This window comes from Nuphar pumila, chromosome 16 (genome assembly GCF_984573655.1).
Source record: "Nuphar pumila chromosome 16, dmNupPumi1.hap1.1, whole genome shotgun sequence".
Classification (NCBI taxonomy): Eukaryota; Viridiplantae; Streptophyta; class Magnoliopsida; order Nymphaeales; family Nymphaeaceae; genus Nuphar; species Nuphar pumila.
The window spans coordinates 16,612,291-16,632,624 of record NC_143264.1 but is presented as its reverse complement, the minus strand read 5'-3'; the positions used below and the strand labels follow the sequence as shown (position 1 = coordinate 16,632,624).

The 20,334-nt window shown below is 35.5% G+C and overlaps 1 protein-coding gene across 3 annotated transcripts in view; it reads left to right on the top strand.

The window, feature by feature from the left end:
• Window positions 1-11,342: 11,342 nt before the first annotated feature.
• Window positions 11,343-20,334, top strand: part of LOC149813027 (protein ENHANCED DOWNY MILDEW 2-like) — a 49,005-nt gene continuing 40,013 nt past the window's right edge. For 2 of the 3 annotated variants that reach the window (XM_089992371.1, XM_089992370.1), the window contains exons 1-6: window positions 11,343-11,473; window positions 11,661-11,936; window positions 12,091-12,231; window positions 12,428-12,524; window positions 14,846-14,899; window positions 14,999-15,168. In XM_089992371.1, coding sequence (XP_089848497.1) covers window positions 11,668-11,936; window positions 12,091-12,231; window positions 12,428-12,524; window positions 14,846-14,899; window positions 14,999-15,168 — 731 coding nt within the window. In that variant the 5' untranslated portion in view covers window positions 11,343-11,473; window positions 11,661-11,667. The remainder of the gene's footprint in view (window positions 11,474-11,660; window positions 11,937-12,090; window positions 12,232-12,427; window positions 12,525-14,845; window positions 14,900-14,998; window positions 15,169-20,334) is intronic. The other variant, XM_089992372.1, reaches the window with a different exon arrangement.

The following is a 20,334-nucleotide window of genomic DNA, read 5'->3' as shown; positions in this document are numbered from 1 at the left end:
AGACATTCTTTGAAAAACTTTGTAAAATTATTTCCTTTTCTTGTCTTATGTAAATGTCTTTTAGGATTATGGGTTAAAAATGAAATCGTGAAAGTCCAAAGTCTTGATAGAAAGGTTATCCTAAGGAGAATGAATTGGCAATGAAGCAGAGTTGGCCAAACCATTGCATCCTAATTGGGGATTTCTAGAAGTGAATCATGGGAATTCACAATTATATATCACAAGTTATGGATATAAGACCATATAAGACTTTCTTAGATAACCAACTCTATAAGTTTAGGATCAAGCTTAAGTTGCCTCCTGCTTGGCCTTGCTTTTCAATTTCCTTTGGTTGGTCTCAAGAGATCCCAAGTCACTAACCTTATTTGGACCTCACCTAGTAGTTGAACCATGTGAGAGACGAATAAGGCCAAAAATAGGCCAAGTGTGTGAAAAAATTGTGTATCTAAAGTAAAAAAGAAAACATGTCATACCCTAGGCTTGGCAATTCCCTATAAAGTTATTGCTCAGTTATAGGTTCAGGTGGCATTAATTTTTAAGAAATGAAAGAGCCAAAGCAGCCACACATAAGAAAAGTCATAAAGAGCCAAAAAAAGGGCCATACGTGAGAGAAAGAAAAGTAATGCTTATCCATAAAAGGTGAACTGACTTAAGGCAAACCTGAACTCATCTCCAATATTCTCTTTCTCAAGGGCAAAAAATTCTCAAGGCACTTTTCTTGTTTGGTGACACACAAAGTTCTAATCTCTGAAAGGCTCAATATGGCAGTCTCATACCACAAATATTTAATCTTGAGTCCTTATCAATAGTTGTCCTTTTATCCTTATTAAAAGTCAATAAGGTAAGCGACGGAATATGTCAAGTTAGTCTTTCTTGACTTGGAATAACTTTGAAAGAAGGAAGAAGGTCGAAACGGTCAAATTTTGAAACCCATTTGATTGAGAGCACATTGAACTAAGGCAATCAAGAGTATAAGTATGCACACACAAAACACAAGTTTGTGAAAAAGGAATTTCAAAATGCATATATGTGTATATCGCATAAATGGATAAGTTCATAAGGGTCATTCTTTCTATGAGGAAGAAAGTATTATTCATTTATTCACCATTTATTTATGTACTCACAATCACAAGAATTCATCATTCATGCATTCATAAGGAGATAGTAAAAAAAACATTGCATATCATACCATAAATCATGAATGTACATCATCAAAGTCATAAAACAATAAATAAATATCATGTTTTGTACATTCCAAAAAGCGATAAAAAGGCTAGGGAGCTTCCTGCCTCTGTGATCCTCCCTGACACTCTCCAGCTCCCTCTCGACACTCGCTATTCTCAAGGTTCTCCCGACCATCCATGCTTGTCATCCTCCATGCAAGCCCTCGAGTCACGGTGCCTCCGATTGAGGAGGAGATCTTGGGCTGATTTGCGCTTCGACTCACAGGTAATGGGGCCCTCCCATTCAAAGAGCTGGCTCCCAAAGTCCTAACCTAGACACTCCTGCTGGTACACTGACAATGCCTTCAGATGACGTACAACTCCTTAGTAAACCTCAACTTCTTCATTATAGTCTTGAGCTTGTAGCGATATTCTTCATGCTTCTTCCTCTGCACAAAAAGATATTAAAAAAAACAATGTCAACATCTTCAAAAAAGAAAAGAAAATAATATTTTGAAAAATCTTATAAAAAATTAAGCGGGTCAATGAGCACGAACAGGGCATGATCTCTATATCATATCCTAAAAGTTTTAGACCAATGTTCATGTCATTCTATATGTTCATATATTTCATGTATACTTTCTGCCTGTTATGCATGATCATAATCTTTATGCATTCTTCATGCCTTTTTTATGCACATTTTATGCATTATGTCATGAAGCATCTATTTGCATATCTTTCATGCTACTAACCTGTTTTCTTGTAGGAACCCAATTAACTCATTAGGAAAAGTCTACCCAGTCATATCTCAAGATCATCTTATAGATAGATGGACATTGGGTCCATAAGATGTCCCGCAATTCAAAATTCATTTGATGAGCACGTAAACTGCCTCATTATCCTTATCTCCAAAGTGTGTTTGGACAAGAAATAATATTTCAAATGTCTCTATCATATTTTGATGTTTTTTTCTCAAAAGCTTGTCTTTGTCTTTTAAAAGAAGTATTTGCCTCATGCAAACTTGCCAGCCATCTTCTGTGCGATCTCAAGCGATAATATACTTTTTCGTCTTTTATTTGACCTCATTTAGCAAAGACTTCCTGCTCATAGTTATCAGGCACAAGGGAAAGCCCACGTGTGAAACAAAGTACTGGATTAGTCTTCGATCCAACCTCGTTTGGCAAGACCTCTCTGCCTATATAGACATGCGTCATAGAGAGACTCATGCGTTAAGCTATGTACATGCCTTTAGCTATCAATTGCACTGACAATCGTCAATATCTTTATCTTTTCACAAGGCTTTCAAAAGTATAATATCAGAGCTAATCTTTTGCTCTTTTAAAAGTTGGTGTCTACTTTCTTTGTTAGCTTTGTACACACGACAACAAAGAGGAGCATATGTAGACACCTCAATTTTGACTGAGCCATTTCATATATCAAAGATCTCATGTCTTTGGCTTATTTCAAAACAAGGTTAACTCCAATATCATTTTTGGCCTTCAAAATGACTTTCTCAAGGTTTTTATCACAAAAAGAATTAAACTAGAGGATCTTAGCTTTCAAAAAAAAAAAAATCAAGTTCATCCAATATTGAATCTAAAGTTATGGTCAAAACAAGTTGACCACTCCTAACGACACATGGAGTGTCGTTAGCAATTTTCCATGCATTGTCGTCAGCAATTAACCTGGTCAATGATGTGTCATCATTATTTTACTAACAACACATGGATTTCGTTAGGAGATTATCAACATATGCCATTATCAATATGTCATTTGCAAAATATGCCATTAGCATCATATGTCCTTAGATGTTCATTTGGTCTAGAAACGTGCACCATTTGGAGATAAACCTTCCAACTTCATTATCCCTATCTCACAAAATCATGAGATAAGATCCATTGAACCTAGCCCATTCTTAGGAATCTAAAACTCTATCTAGCCTATCTCCTCCTTAAATCTTAGGCTACAAAACCTTTAACCAATAAAAAAGAGAATTCCTAGATCCCAACCAATCAGATCCTACCATCTCACATTTAGACTGATCTGGATTTCTGAGTCTTGGATATGTAGGAATCATATCAAAATTCGTCAAAAATTCTATAAATACGGGTCCAATCTCCTCATTTCAACATCTGAAAATTGAGATGTAGGAGCACCCGTACTCTGTTGAAATCTCTACATAATTAGACTTAGCTAAGCCTACTTAGCCTTGCTTAGGACCCATATCCCCTTACTCACCTTTGGAGTTTGTGCCTAGTCGTCATGCTTCTTGAGCTCCACCATACTCGTTATCATCATAGGAAAGGGATACCTAAGCCTGAGGTGAGATTTGGCTTTTCTTTTATGCTTATTTCATTTGTTTTATAAGCATGGATTTTTCTAAGCTCCATATATTGTTTGTATTTCTTGCTTTTTTTGAGCCTTGGTGGTGGCTCACACCATTAAGATCATCTTACTTTCTCGAACCCATGTATAAGGTATCATCCTTTGCAAGTTGAAGTTTGTGTTGAAGATTTTAAGCTTCTAGTGAAACTGATCCTTGCTCAACAGAGGAGCAAAGGCACACAACTTAAAAAGTAGACCCCATAATTCTCTCTCAAATCTCAAGTTCGAATCTGATTTTCGAATCGAAAACAAAATCTTTTTTGGATAACCCTTTCTTTTGGTTTTCAAATTTTAGGGGATCCACAAGTGTCTCAACTCCTTTGTTATCATCTACACACTCGATAATAAAGAGGTGAATCGGCTGACACCAATTTTTTTTTGAGTTCACAACCATTATAAATGTTGTCTGTGATGCATTTGAGTCACCACAATGACTTATTGAAAATGGGATGATTTGCTTACATGTCAAAGATTTTGGATGTGAAATTGAAGTATCTTCGCATGTAAGAAGTGGTATGCTTCATGAAGGAACCTTTGACATAAGGTTGATCAATACTTGAGGCACATTCCATGAGAAAATCATTTCAAAAGATGAGAGAGATCTTTTCATAAAAAAAACCCACAAAGAGCTCAAAACCATTTCATAAATATTTTGAAAATCATTTTATGTTGTATTAGGCATTCAAAATAACATCCTCCTAAATAATTTCTTAAAAAAAAAACAGGTTTCAAGCTTCCCAACCAAACAAAAATCATTAAAATCTGACGTTGAAGTGAAAAGTTACGAGTGAAACAAATTTGAGTTTCACAAAATGGTTTGGGAAAGTAAGACCCAATTCTAACACATTTTTGACCAATCAAATAACTAAAACTGATTTTTTTTCTCAAAATATATCTTGTAGAAGAAGATGACATCTTTCCAATGCTTTGAACTGCACGATCTGATGCACGGTTGTGAAGTTATGGCCAAAACACTGAGAAATGGCTAGCCTAGACATAGTGTGTCAGCAAGTCTATGACTCACCCACATAGCTGTGTCGACAAGTCTATTACTTACCGATACACATGTTGACAAGCTTGTGTTCTTCAGCCATTTTGGTCATTTCAAGGTATGAAAAGCGTGTTGGAGGTCCACAAGCCTATAAATAGGCTCATTTTCTTCCTCCATTTCATCTCCAACTCAAGTGAGAGCTTCCAAATCCCCCCAAAGCCCTCTCAAGTCCCTTTGTTCAGTTAGAAAATCTTGAGAAGCTTGAAAAAGCTTTTATTATTAGGTTTTTGGGGTTTTGAGTAACATTGTTTTCTCTCTCTCATCATTTCCTACCTTGAAGTGTTGTCCAATCCAAGATCAACCTATACAACCTTCAAGATCCAGGGAGGGGGGTCCAAGGTAACTTTAAATCTCTCTAGACCTTCAATTCTAATTTCAATATATATATATATATTCTTGATTTTTGTGGTTCTTTTTCATAGGATTTTGTATTTCTTGGGTCTCCTTTCCCAAGAAACCTCTTTTTCTTATAATTTATATTCCAAGAACCTTGCTCCTATATGGGAAAGCCCCTTTTCCCACTAGGATTTCATCATCAACAAGCTTAAGATGTTGCCACGATGTTGGATCATCGTAAAGAAGGGGATAGGGTTTTCAAGAAACCCGAGTAAGTTTCTCTCTTCCTCACTTGTATTTTCTTTCCTTATTTTCTCGCATTTTCTTCAAGAAATTAATTGTTTATGCACATATTCTAATTGAAAACACACTTTCTTGGATTGTGTTTTGCTTGTATGAGTTCACTATCCAAGCTTACCTCACGGATGAGTTTTCGAGGGAAAAAAAACTCAAAAAAGAATTTTTACAAGTAGAGATTTCAGGTTAAATTATCCATTGTCATTTGGAAAGGAATGGTTCAACCTCGTACTTAGTGGGTGGATCCCATCATCCTTATAAACTAAGGCAAGTTTTAAAATTATTTTTTAAAAGTCTTTTCCAAAATATTTTCAAACATTGTTGGTAAAATTTCTTATCAATAGCTGCAAGTATTATTTGGAGTCTACAGTCAAAACTTGAGGTCAATTGGTTAGGTCTAAGTCAAGTTAGTGGGTTCATAATAGAAATATGTCGGGTTACACAAGTTTAGGAATTACACAATTAGGTAAAAATGGGCACACTCCCAAAAAGATTCACAATGAATTCTCTCCCAATTGCATAGAAACAACTCAAGTAAGATACAACATGAATGAGCCAAATGGCTTGGGCCGAATCTTATATAGGTCACGCCCTCCTATCTACCCCTATTACATGAAAGAATTACATTCATGCCACCCATGAATACAAAATGACCAAAAATACAAAGAAATCTCAAGACATACCATGCCGCTCAAGTAGAGCCCAAGTAGGCTAATAGGCTAAGAAAAGTGCGTGTAACTTCAACATTAGGCCAATAGTGATGGCTTGAAAAAAGTTCATGTAACAGAAAAGCATTAGTGGCCAATTGCTTTTGTGCCAACTTACTTGTCCTTGCTCATAACAAAAGAGTTAAAGCCAATACTCATCGTCATACAAGTGCGCTTCATGGTAACACAATTAATGATATCCAACAGTATCCCATTTTCAATATTTTTGCTTGCAACTCATCACCATGTTGACATTATATGTATATCACAAATACTTACCTTCTTATCATTTAGAAAAAGATGTTGAATAACATATGCTTTTTATTATATTTTTTGCTTACTAATAGTATAACTACCCCCTAGGTTATTTGCCATGAGAACAGCCTAGCTAAACAGGATCTAGGCAGTGATGGACCACAATCTCCATTATGGGGAAGTTTAGTGGAGTATATAAATTTGGTTGCTCATGTTATCCACCACCTTCGCATGTACTTAAAACTATGCAATCAACTACAACATATAGAAGCAAACATGCAAAGAACCTCAAATTTAACTTCTACAATTAGGGATGGCCCGCCTCACCCCATTTGGACCGGGGATGGAGGACATGAAATGAGGATGGATGTTAAAATCAAAACCCATGTGGAGATGGAGGCAGGGTTGGACTTACACTTTCTCTTGCCCCATTCCCCGTCTCCACCTTGCCCAACCTGCCCCATCCCCACCTTGCTGCACCCCGCCCTACCCCATCCCCAATCCTTTTTTAGGGATGACAATGGACCGAGGGAAAACGGGGCCCCGCCCTGCCTTGCCCCGTTTGGACCGAGAATGGAGGACATGAAATGGTGATAGGGGCAGAGATGGAGGGTAGGATTTTGATATGGGGTGGGGGTGAAAACCTTGTCCCCCGCCCCAGCCTCGGCCCCGATACGCTGTCATCCCTATCTACAATTAACCATGAGATGCTACTAGAAAGTACAAATGAATCAACTACAATGCTACAAGTAACAACCACTCAGTTTCAAGGTGGTATTCGAAACTCACCTAGAGCAACTTCATACATGGCAGCATCAACAAAACTACACACCTCAATACTAGTAGAACTAGCTGCTGCTCACTCAAACTTAACTTCAGAACTCCAACAACAACAAGAACAATAGAAAGAAATACAAAATATAAAATATAAAAGATTTGATACAACTAAACAAACAAAAGTCATCTTAAGCACTAGAAGAAGCATGTCAGAAACTCCAACAACTTTGTTCGACCATTTTATCATAGTTGACATTGTTTTTTTTTTCACCCTCGGGTATTTCATGTTGTCCTCCATTTAATCACTACTTTGTTGTTAGTCTTGTTTCATGACACCTTTATCATCATGTTCTCTAGATGTCTTTGTTGCACGTATAGCACAACCCAAAATGTGTTACCAACTTATAAATTATACTGTTGTGTGTAACACTCTCTCTCTATTTAACATGGGGCAGAACTCAATGTTTCACATCCAAAAAAAGATACATGATGTTCGAAAAATACCCGTTGCTTTAAACCAGGGGCAGAGCCACAAATTTAAGCTAGGATGGGCACAAATGCATAGTAAAAAATAATAATTTCTATAATAATAAACTATATTAGCAAGTGCAAAAACAAATTGAAGAACTACGTTGTCTTATTCATAATTAGGAACCTTAGTTGAAACTAAACATGCTATCAGTAATAAAAAATTTATTTAAGGGCAGAATATTATAATAACATGCATGTATACTCCAAAATTTAGCTTTGTTAGATATAAAGACCAAAGAAAGTACCTTACATAAATAATGCAGTGTGACTAAGCTCAAGCTTCGGTCTTGAAATACATTTAGCAAGATCTGACAAAGGAACACTAACATCCTATAAATAAATAGCTAATTAATTAGTTAATATTTTAAAAAATATATAAAGAACATCATAAATGTTTTATAAATAATTATAAAAAGTATAAGCCACTCAAAACAAAGAGGAACATAAAACATATCTAATAAATTTTATGTCTGTCACCGATTTATCTTTATCATATGGTCAATAAATGAAAACACCATTCTCGTCTATGTTAACTGAAACAAAAAAAAACTAATTAAAAGAAATACATGCTAATTGAAAAAAAAACTAAAATTCTCATCCATGTTAATTGAAAAAAACACACCCTAAATTTCTATTATTATAAGTTCTAACCAAAGTCAAGTATTAAAAAGAAAAAATGCATGACACCATAAAAGTATAATCCAAATTCATATAATTTAAATGAATAAAAAAATAAAATCCTAATTCTTACATCATCAATTATGCATTTATGCTATTCAAGCATGTAGAAACATTCAAAAAAGAAATTTTGACTTTCTTTTATCAGAAAATAACCGTATTATATGGCAAATATGACACATTTCAAAAAATGCTTTATAATTTCGGCTATTCTTCCCATGATCAAAAGCACAAATATCTGGTTCTAAAAAAGACCTTTTTATCCTTCACACATGTGATTTCCTAAATATATGTATTTTTTTGTCAAACATGTGACTATTTTTTGTAAAATAGTCTATGTACTCAAATTTGTATCTCTCTTATCTGACGTTGAAAACTTGCATTTTTACAGTTGTTGAAAAGCTGAAACATAGGCCTGTAACTTTTTTATTTGAGAGAAATTTTGCATATATTTAAGAAATTGCATGAAATTGCATGTGTAAAGGGTAAAAAGGTATTTTTAAAATAAGATATTTGCGATTTTGGACATGGAGATAATAACAAAAAAACTTGTCATATAGTACAATCATTTTCCATTTTTTTATAACTTAATAAAAAATAAATTATTAAAAAAATACTTTCGCAAAAAAATGCTAACTACTTATACCTTAGTACATCATCAATCCACCGCAACTCCACAGCCACACAAATCTATACAAAATAACAAAAAGCAGATCAAATTCAACTAGTAAATCACTAGATTTCTTGATAATCACTTAAAAAAACTAGCTAAAGCGACAAAAAGATGTATATATATCAACTCAAACCGAAACATGGCCGAGTATGGCGATTGTCTTAACGGTCATGCTAAACTTCAACCAGGGTTGTTAATATTACAACTTTTCTTTTCTTTTTTTCTTTTCAAACATTCAATCTAAAGTAATTATATTGTCCCACAACCATTGTCTTAAGTCTTAACCAAGGTTTTTGGGCCTAAATATGCAAGAGGCTAACTCCTCGTTTTCCTATAACTTGTTGAAAAGACAACTAGAATTCATCTTTAGTCTATGCTTCTCTGTAAATGTTTTTTTAATTTTTCAATCTTCTTTAGAAAATTAAATTATTTTACATGTTTTATGTGTCAAAACTAGATGTCTAGGTCAATAGAAAGTCAAAAAATCTTAATTATATGCATAATTAAAGTACTAAATTGACTGATTATCCAAGCAAAAAGATCTAAGTTCTTGAATACGTTAATTTTTTCTGGCCCATCTGTTAAGTCCAAGAATACAAATACATCTCTATCAATGATTATACCATAACATAGCCAAATCTACATAAACAAAGTAAAAAAAAAAACAAATCTTCATAAAAAAAATGAATTCATAAACTCTACAAAAACCCATAAAAAGTAGAAAAAGAAGAAGCTAGATGATGACTCCACTAAAAATCTCAAAATCTTACCCGAAAAATTTGATAGAATGAATGAGAAGGAATCACCATTTTCAAACCGTGGAGGGGGCCACGGCAGGGTCGAGGCCAAAGAGAGAGAGAGAGAGCACATGTGGGTGGGGTCAGGCTGTCAAGGGCGGAGGGTCGCAGATGGCAGAACAAGGTAAGGTCAGGGGCGGAGCTTCGCAGAGGGCCGAGGGCCGGAGAGAGAGAGAATGTCAGTGGTATTTTTTTCTTTTTAATTTCTTTAATCTAATCAATCTTTAATCTATGACTGTAAGAGATTTGGTTTGATTTTATTCAACATTTTTCACCTTAGTTTTTTTAATCTATAAACCAATGTAAGAAAAATATGGTGATATTCAAAATACGATTCATTTAACCATTGTAGTTAAGTTTGACATAATTAGGAAAGGATTGGGAGTAGGTGCTACAAAAATTAGGTGCCTACAGCGAGTGAACATGGCTTTTGGGGTATTTTTAGTAGATCTGAACATGCAAATATATTTGGCATGGTTGATTTGCTGAGAAATGACAATCTAATCGTGTTTTTTTGAATAAAAAATATGATTTTTAAGCATTAAATAATTATAAAAGTGTCGACCATTAATTTTCAAACATTATAATATAAAAACTTACTATGTGTTAGAATAAGATGATCCAAGAGTTGATTCTTATCAAAGAAATCATGTAGAACACATAGGCATAGTGAGGTTTGAGAAAAACATGAATAAGACCTTTTTTTAGAGTAACCCGTAATGTCGAACGCACGTGGGATCATCCGTGCCCACGTATTTATAAGAAATAAGAGATTTAAAGGTGATCCCTACCGCCGCTAAATCGCTTTTTTCTGGCGGTCAAAAACTCTAAAATGTCTTTTTGTACAACACTTGGATGCACTGGGAGCGTCTGATTTTCGTCCGACAAAAGGGGGTTCGACATTACGGTTTTTTCTATTTTTTATATTTATATTTAGATGTGAATAATGCAAGCCGATGAGTGTTTTAGATCCCCGATACAAATCTAGCATGACCGTGTGAGATAAACTCAAACTTTAATGTAAGATCATATTTTATTTTAATATATCCACTCTCAAAACAATATATTGGAGTCGGATAATCGATACAATCAAATCCGATACATTGAAACCTTTACATCTTCCATGGATTCTCAAAAACCAACTTGTATGTGGGAAGAGGCAGTTTTGTTGACAAGTCTCTTTGCAAAATACCCGCGAAAAATCGCTACCGGCATCAATTAAAATACTCACCGCCAACGGGTTGGGTTTACCCGGACTCGACCCGAACCAAAAGCTATAGACTATAGAGTCCGGGTGTGGTGATAAATAATAAGACCTGATTAAGACACAGACTAAAAGGTCCAATTAATACGTGGACTGGGTATAGTTTTTAAAATTTTATACAAGACCCAGACCTACCCGAGTTCCGATTAAGACCTGCAAATTTTCAATGTAAAAAAAATGAAATCAATGTAAAAAAAAAAATGAAAAATATAGTTTTCTTGAGTATGATTCGGGTCTGGTTCATGTAGTTTTTATTGGGTCTGGGTATGATTTTTCTTATAGTAAACCCGATTAGACCCAGGTTCAGACCTAATACCATACCCGAAAACCAAGTCTAAATCTGGTTCCACCCGGGTCCGAACAAAACCCGACCCGTTGACACTAGAGAACCCGCAGACGATAAATATAGACAAGAAAACTCGGTGATTCTTCTGCGTCTCTCTACCAGTTTCTAATAGCCCCAAAGAAGAAGAAGAAGGGCGAGCTGATACGCTGTTCCTCTGTACAAGAAGAAAGAAGAGGAAGAAACTCCTCGGTCACGCTTGCTTCTTTTTTCAGGGTAAAAACAATTCGAACGCTCTTTCTTTCTATCTTTGACGATCGAGATGAAACCCTAAAATGTTTTCATTAAAATACCTGCCCTTTCGTTTTCCTCATTCCCGCCCCCCCCCCCATTTTCTACAATCTTGGGTACCGCCTTTGACGGATGCCCCTTTTGTTCTCTTAATTTGATTCTGCCCTCGTAGATAGGTAATGGTGTCATCGGACGAGGACGAAGAGTTTGTGCCGGACCAGGTGTCCAAGTACTACTTCGTGGACGAGAACGAGGATCCCATCTCCTTTGCGGTGTTGCCTCTGCAATGGAGCGATGTGCCGAAGACCGGCGACGGGGACGAGAAGGTCGTCTTGCACGGGATTGCCGACAGCGGGCAACAGAAGGTGTACAAGCCTGTCGTCGCCTGGAAACTGGAGCTATCGGAGAAGAAGCCTACCATGTCCGTTCTAACCAAAGATGGGAAGTGGTATGATTCCCTTGCCTTGTCCAGTAGTGATGCATGCAGACCATATTGCTTTCCTCATGCGCTTTCGGATCTTTTTGGCTTAATTTCCTTATTGTTTCCCCAATTGTTAGAAGTATTGAACGCTTTGATTTATTTGGTTTCCATGGTTGCTCAGGATAGAGCTATCCAAGCCAAGGCCAAGCTACGAGGAAATGATAAGGTCAGCAATGATCATGGCGCAGGCACTTCATTTTGTTTATACAAACCCAAACGCTTCAGAAAAAGATCTGTGGGAACATTTACGGAAGACATTCAGGTGTGCCATAGTTCCTTGGCCCTAGAAATGCATTTTTTTTAATAATGTGTTTGTTTGCCTTTTTCACAGAACTTACCTTTTTGAAGTATTACTCCTGTTGCACCTCTCACCGCCTTATTTTGATGACTTATTTAGTAACCTTTGCCTTTTTTTTATGTCGGATGAGAAGTTCTTAATGGGTTTATGTATTTGGCAGTATGTATGAGCCTGAGCCATCTGATGATGATTTGCGGGAACATCGATCGCTGATTTGTGAGGTGGTCAAAAGACATGATGTGCTTGCTAACGCTAAGGTTGGTCTGACAAAATTCCGCTTGAAGGTGCTGATATAAGGATGTAGACTAGATTTACTTAGGTCATATACCATTAAGTTACACATGCTTTCTACATGACTGTAGCTTCCAAAATTTCTTCCAATTTCTTGTAACCTCATGGAGAATTTAGATAACTCTTATGCTCTCTTCGTTTTGCTTGAAACCACTCCAAAATAGGGCAATAATTTTCAGCCAGCATGCACGGCTGAAGTGGTTAGATCTGGTTGGACAAAGAAGCTTATCATTGGTTTGAATAATCTCCACTCCACTTTTGAGAGTTTCATCATTAGACATGGGTCAGGGAGGGTTTCCAGGAAGGGAAATGGAAACAGAAATGTCTTGGGTAATAAAAAATTGGCAACAAGGTTTTTTCAGGCTCATGTTAAATGGGAAGCAAGAAATGAATCAGAAAACAAAATCGAAACAAATTAGGAAACATATCGGAAATATGTAGGAAGAGTAAATGTTTTTCACTTTAAAATTCAAATTTAAAAAATTCAGAACTAATTGTGTAATGCATTAATTTGCAGACTTGCAGTCTTTTTATTGTTTGAAGACTGTAATCTCTAGCTCAATATATGATAATACAGATTTTTGCAGATAACACAAGTACAGATGTGATAGTAATATGCACATAAGGTTATACATTTATTCAAACTTGTACATAAGGTTATACATTTATTTGAACTTGTTACCACTATTATGATGACTAATATGAATTAATTAATGAACATTTTCATAAAATATATGAATAAATACTGCAACAATCTGAGAATTCATACAAGTTGATTATGCTTCACACAAATAAAATGCTTAGCAATCTACTTCTATGAATAAGTATCATAAATAAAGTTTTCGTTCATAATCAAGGTTGTTAAATGCGATGAGGCGAAACGAGGGGTAAGCCTCGAGGCGTTGAAGCGTAAGCTTCATGATCAAAATAATAAAATATATAATATTAATAAAATAATGAAAATTTTAAATAAGAACCACTAATTTGCTTTTAGTTATTTTAGTCCAAAATCATAAGAAAATAAAATAAAGATGTTTAAAGAAAGGCAAGGTAAGCTGTAAGAGGACACTGATTTTTCATTTTTAATTAATAAAACTTATTTTTGATATTTGATAGATAAACTTACATTTTTAGTGAAACACTATTAAAAGGCATTAAAATCATATTAAATATTAAAGTAATGTTTTAAATTTTGAGCATATGAAGCCGAACCGTTTATCTAACCGGATCCGTTTGCATCAAGACCGAACTCGAGTCCATATCGAATCTTGCCATCATCAGATTCATCACCGATCTCTGCATCCGCCATTAACTGATCGTGGTTGGACAGGGAGGTGACGTCAGAATCGATAGGTTAGGCTAAATTTACAAGCAAACAGGCTGAGCTGAGCAGAAACTAGGCTCGATCCATCAGAGCCCACCAAGAACCCACCTCCCTCCAAGCTCTAGGATAGCCGACCCCCAACACCCCCACAATGCATGAGCGAGTGCACCCTAACCGTCCATCTTACCAACTCTAAGATGGACGATCGACAGGTTCTCAAACCACAAACCTCTCCTTTTTAACACCACACCATCCTCTCACCTGTACTCAGGATGGATGACAACGACATTTTCCTATTTCTCAGGGGCATAATGATCAAATAAGCCTTTGATTGCACAACGTTGCACGTGACCCAACTACAAAAAAAAACCTTCATTAAGCCACACTCTGAACTAACCTTATGCTTCAGGTATTGAGCGTGCGCCTCAGTACCTTGAGCGTGCGCCTCGCCTCTGAGGCGTACGCCTCTCACAACACTGTTCATAATAAAGATTTACGTTTTATAAGGGACTGATTCAAGGGATAAAGTAAAAGTGGGGTGGTTAGTTTTAGGTTATGAAATCAAAACCCTCCCTTGCATTTTGCATATTACATACTTTTTAACATTAGGAAATGTAAAAAGTTTAAGATTTGGCGAAAATGAGTAAATAGAAATTCTGAAAGTCAATTGCATCTCAGCTCTTTCTTATTAAAGGAAGCATGTTTCATATCTAAGGGGCGAACACGTTTCCTCAGATGATGTTTCCCATAGTTTTGCAAATAATCAGATTTATGTTTTATAAGTGGTTACTCCGGAACTGCATTTGCCACATGTAGGTAATAGTTTTTGGTGACATTTGATAGAGTTTTGGCCTTATTGTTTCAAAACCATAACGTTTGCAAGCCCAGCACCCCTTGGACCAAAGAGCGAGCAATAATCTAATCAGCTTTTTCTCTTTTTTGACATTTTTTTTTCATAAATAGGTGGCACAACTACTTGTTGAGGATACTCCTAAGAAGAGGAATTCATCAAGTGAGGTTGGTAGCACTTCCTTATTTGAGTTCCTTCCAATTGTTGATATGTTTTTTTCAGTACATGACACAAAACTCTTCATTTCATGGGGTTTCTGTTTGTAGGATGTTCTGACTAGCTCTGGTCCTATGAAGTCTAAATTTATAGTCGATGACAACAAGGATGCAGATGAGGACTTAGGAGAGGCAGATGGTGATTCAGATGATTCAGAGGAAGAACCAGACTTGTTTGACTCTGTTTGTGCAATTTGCGATAATGGTGGTGAACTTTTATGGTATGGTTCATTGGCGTTTCTTGGTATATATTTATATATTTTGTTTTGAAGTTTTGTCAGTTTGATACTTTTCCCAGATCTTTATGTTGTTTTAGGTGAAAATTGAAACACAGTGTTTTTCTCTATGTATCTTTAGCAATAATTATAATGGGAAAAACCTAAGCTACGTTGAATTTGCATTACAAAAATCTTTTGATCTTGGGATTGTTGTGGCATGTTATCCACATAAACATACCCAAGCACCAACACATCTACATGAATAGAAATGCCTTAAGAGCTACTTTTTGGTGACATCTTTAAAAGTACTAGTGCATGTGATCAATGTGGTAAGTTGGTTCTTCCTAAGAGTAGGTCAAGCTTTGGCCATTCTCATTCGAGTTTGGCAAAACATGTAGAAACCTTGAACAACTGCATCTTGGAGGCCTGTTAGGTCAGATAAGACCAGATCTGGATGATATTTGTGTCTAAAGCTTTTCTTTTGTTCTTCTCAACCTTTTCAGAAAGTAGGTAACAATGTTAGCTTAGCTTATGTCTCTTGTTTGTGTTTATTAGAGGACTTTTTCTTTTGGAAAATGAAATCCATCTAGACCCCTTTTAATATGATGTGATAGACTTGTGATTTATGCTTATTGATCTCTCTTTCTCTCTGTCACACAGTTATAGTCAAAACTCAATTGAGTAATTGCCTAGTTGAGCTAGCCATGGGCTCGTAATTGATTGGATTTTACTCAGCATTAGTCCTTCCTAGATGACCTAGTTTATGATGTTGACTATGATCAATACATTTCTTTTTCTTTTTAAGATCTCTTGTAATTAAGAAGATGGGGAATTTAACTTCTACACCCATCCCTACCTCTCTCTCTCTCTCCTCCTTTTATTTTGTATGTTTTGTTTTTTACATATTTCAAAAAGTATGCTCGGTGGCCTAGCCGACTAGGCATCAATTAGGCTTTTGGGGTCTTGGTACCTAGTCAACACCTAGCACTTTTTACTATATAGCTTATAGTGTGGGTTAAGAGTGGATACCATCCATTTTGTGGTTTTGGGCCCTTGTATGAATGTTTTTTTCTTTTTTCATATTCTTTTTTAAGAAATAAAACATATTAAAAGCTTAGTCTTTAATGAAGCTGTTGCTGAGATGTCATCCAGTCAAAGAGACTATGAAAAAAAACCCTTAAATTTGAAATGATAATTGTAAATGAGGCCACAAAGCAGTGTTGTAAAAAGCTCGCTTCAAGGCGTAAAAAGTGTGCCTCAAAGCAAAGCACAGGCATGTATGCCTCAAGGCGCACATAGAAAGCGCAATAGGGGTTGAGGCGTGCCTCTAACATGAGGTGCACGCCTCATACTCATGTGGTCAAAGGCCCCATTTAACCTTTTTAAGTCATTACTCAGAAAAAAAGAGAAAAACACAAAAAAGATGTGAAATGGAATGGGGTTCCAATTGAGTAGGTCAAACCCATCTTCCCCTTTTTCCTCCTCCACCTCCTTCAACCAGTGACAACCTTCCGGCGACTTGGCGGCAACCTTCCAGCAACCTTCCGGCACTTCACATGGTATTCTCTCTCCACCTTCTTCTTCTCTTTCATTTTTTCCTTCTTTCAGTTTTTTCTCTTCTTCTTCTGTGTTCCTTCTTCTTTTCTTTATTTCTTTTTTTTGAGAGAAAACTTCTTTTCTTTATTTCATTCTTCTCCTTCAGTTTTTTTCCTTCTCTTTCTTTCATTCTTTCTTATTCTTTTCTTTTTTCCCCTTCTTCTTTTTGTTTTTAATCTTTCTTTCTTCTTTTTCTTCTTCTCTGTTTCTGTCATCAATCTTTCTTCTTCCTTTTTTTTTTCCTATTCTTCCTTTTCTTCTTCTCTGTTCATTCTTCTTCTTTCATGCCCTCTGTTCTTCTTTTCTTTATTTTTTTTGAGAGAAAACTTCTTTTCTTTATTTCATTCTTCTTCTTCCTCAATTTTTTCCATCTCTTCTTTATTTCTTTCTTTTTATTATTTTCTTTTTCCCCCTTTTTTCTTTTCTTTTCGTATTTAATCTTTCTTTCTTATTTTTCTTCTCTGTTTCTGTCATCTTTCTTCTTCCTTTTTTTTCTTTTTCTTCTTCTCTGTTCCTTCTTCTTTCAGTTTTTCCTTTTTCATCTTTCGTGGCTTTCATTCTTCTTCTTCCTCAGTTTTCTTCCCATCTTCTCCTTTCTTTCTTCTTTTTTTATTTTTTCCCCTTTCTTCTTTTTTCTTTTCTTTTTGTTTTTAATCTTTCCTTCTGCTTTTTCTTCTTCTCTGTTCCTGTGCATTTTGAGAATGCTAATAACTTATGCTTACGTGTCTACTGTGTAGCTGCAATAAATGCACAGCAGCACTCTGAAAGGCCTTGTGCATGGTTTCTCATATTGGAAAATGTTACAAATGCAGGGAGGTGTTGTGCTTGAATTTGGTTGGAATGGGATTTCAAATCGCTTTCAGTATTTATTTTTTTAATCGGGCTCAGATTCTGTTTGAGAAAATTTATGTCGGAGTTTGAATCTGATTGAACGAAACCCGATTAAGCGGATTTGGTATGAAACACATCTGAACCGAATCTGACCTGTTTACATCCATAGTTCAGCAGGAAAGCATAATTATGAAGGTTTCTGGAGGAGAAATCTTGTAGATTCATACCTCATTATTGTTCAATAGAATATGAGTCAATACGTTGTTCATACATGGAAATACCCCAATATACAGTTGTTTATATAAAAGAAATACAGTAATGCTTGTCCATTTATTGGTTATATATGTACAACACAGGCAACCACTTTCATACTTCTCTTGAACTCTAAACATGTCCATACAGATTATTGGGAGAGTGATGACAAGAGAGTGAGAGCATGAAAATGGATAGTACTTAGCGAAGAAATCTACTCTATGTCCACTTCAATAGTTTAAGTAAAAAAGGTGATCCCAACTAAGTATATCAGAGTCTACCAGGCATTCACGATCTCATGCAACTCTAGCCTCTTGGTAATATTTGCATTTTGTACCAGCAGTGTATCGAAATTAAGTCTACCATACTCATAGCCCCCAAAAGCCCTCCCACTTCCAGACTATATCTGATGTAGCTTAAGCTAAGACACTTAACAGGTCAAATCTTTGATCAGAAAGCCCATCTGGAGTCCAATTTGCTAGATTAAAGACTGCGGCAGCGGTAGACATGCTAGTGGTGCTGTTATAAACTTCATATAGATGTCAAAGTGCATCTTTATGCTATTAAAAATTAAATTTGATTTCTGGCCTTTGAATTTTTAAGGTGTGGTTATGTTTGGTTACAATTTGTGGCCCTACCACTTTTCTCATAATAAATATTAATATTATGTTTTTAAAAGGATTTTCTTGTTTATTTTTTCATTCTAAGATGAGAGCTACTTAAATTCTGTAATTTATGTGCTTTGCAATCTACATGTCACAATTCTACTACCAACATACTGCTTTAGTTGTCAAAGGCAGTAGGCGGTGAGCTCCTAAACAGATTTGCTGGGGACTAGGAGAACTAATCGGTACCTCAATTAAAAAAAATTTAAAAATACACAAAAATATGTAAACAAACTGCTAAAATTAATAACAAACATGTATACAATATAAAATCAATCAACAATAATCAATAAACAAAACACATGTCGTCGAAGTAAAACAATTATATTAAATAACCTGCTAAAAAAATTAAGAATAAATGAACAATTGAACAAACAAACCATAGCAACTCTGGGCTAGACTAGTTTTGAAGTCGAGCTTCTACTTTATGGAGACCAACACCTGGTGCTTCTTCTTTTGGTAATCGTTATTATGTTTCTTTTATTGATAACTTTTCTTGTTATACGTGGATATATTTTGTGAAACATAAACATGAAGTATTTAATATATTCATGAAATTCCATGTGTTGGTTAAAAATCAATTTTCTATGTCTATTATGGATTTCTAGTGTGATGGAGGCGAGTACTCTTCGAAGGAATTCATTACTTATCTTGAAAATAATTGAATCAATAGAAGAATATCTTGTCCTTACACTCAACAAAATGGGTTTGTTGAGAGAAAACATCATCGTATTGTTGAAAATGCCCTAGCAATGTTATTGCCGAAAAACTCCTTTATATCTTTGGACATAGGCTTTTCATTTAGTTATTACACATTGTATATGTGTTGCCTATAACGATTCTAAATTACAAGTCTCCCTACTATGCATTATTTGGGAAGTAGCCTGATTATGATTCTTTATGAGCTGATAGGTGTATTTGCCATGTTCATATCAATAAATCCCAGAGAAATAAATTTTAACCCAAAACTCATGTTTGTAAATTTGTCGGCTATGCTGATAGTTATAAAGGATTCAGGTGTTATGATATCAAGAATAGATGTATTCACATTTTTAGAAATGTAGTATTTGACTAAAGTTCCTTTGAGTATGATTCCATTACAAAACACGTTCAGAAAACAAATGAGGGGAGCATTGAATATTACCAGCCATGGTTAAGTGAAGAATTGTTTTCATGATCCAATGAAAGTTCTATATCACAAGGAGAAGTTCTAAAAATCCACATGCAAGAAAGGGAAGTTCTTACCTTCTCTAAAGACAATGAAGCTATGGATGAGAGATATAAGGGACATGTATATACCAGAAGAAACACAAGGACAACTAGTTTTGAAGTTGGGGCACAAAGGGCAGTTAATAATGAAGCGGGACAAGAATCAGGAAATGTGGGCAATCATGAAGACACCATCAGCCTGTGTGATGAAATCATAACACAACCAAAGTTCAGAAGATCAAACAAGGTTAGACATCTTGTTGACAGATGGGTAAGTTATGAAAAATTTAGTGCAAACAAGAACTCACTTCTTTTCTTATTCTCAAGCTATCCGAAATAAGAAATGGGTTGAAGCCATGAACGATGAAATGAAAGCGTTGCATGAATTTCAAACATGGGAAGTTAAAAGGCTTCTAGATAAGAATGTGATACGGTCTAAGTGGGTTTATAAGATTTAAATATAAACTAGATGGGACTATTGAAATGTATAAGACTCGACTTGTTGCAAAAGGGTTTATCACAAAAATATGGCATGGATTATGATAAAACATTCAACACTATGGTTAAAATGTGGACAATACATATCATCTTGTCTCTAGTAGTAGATTATGGCTGA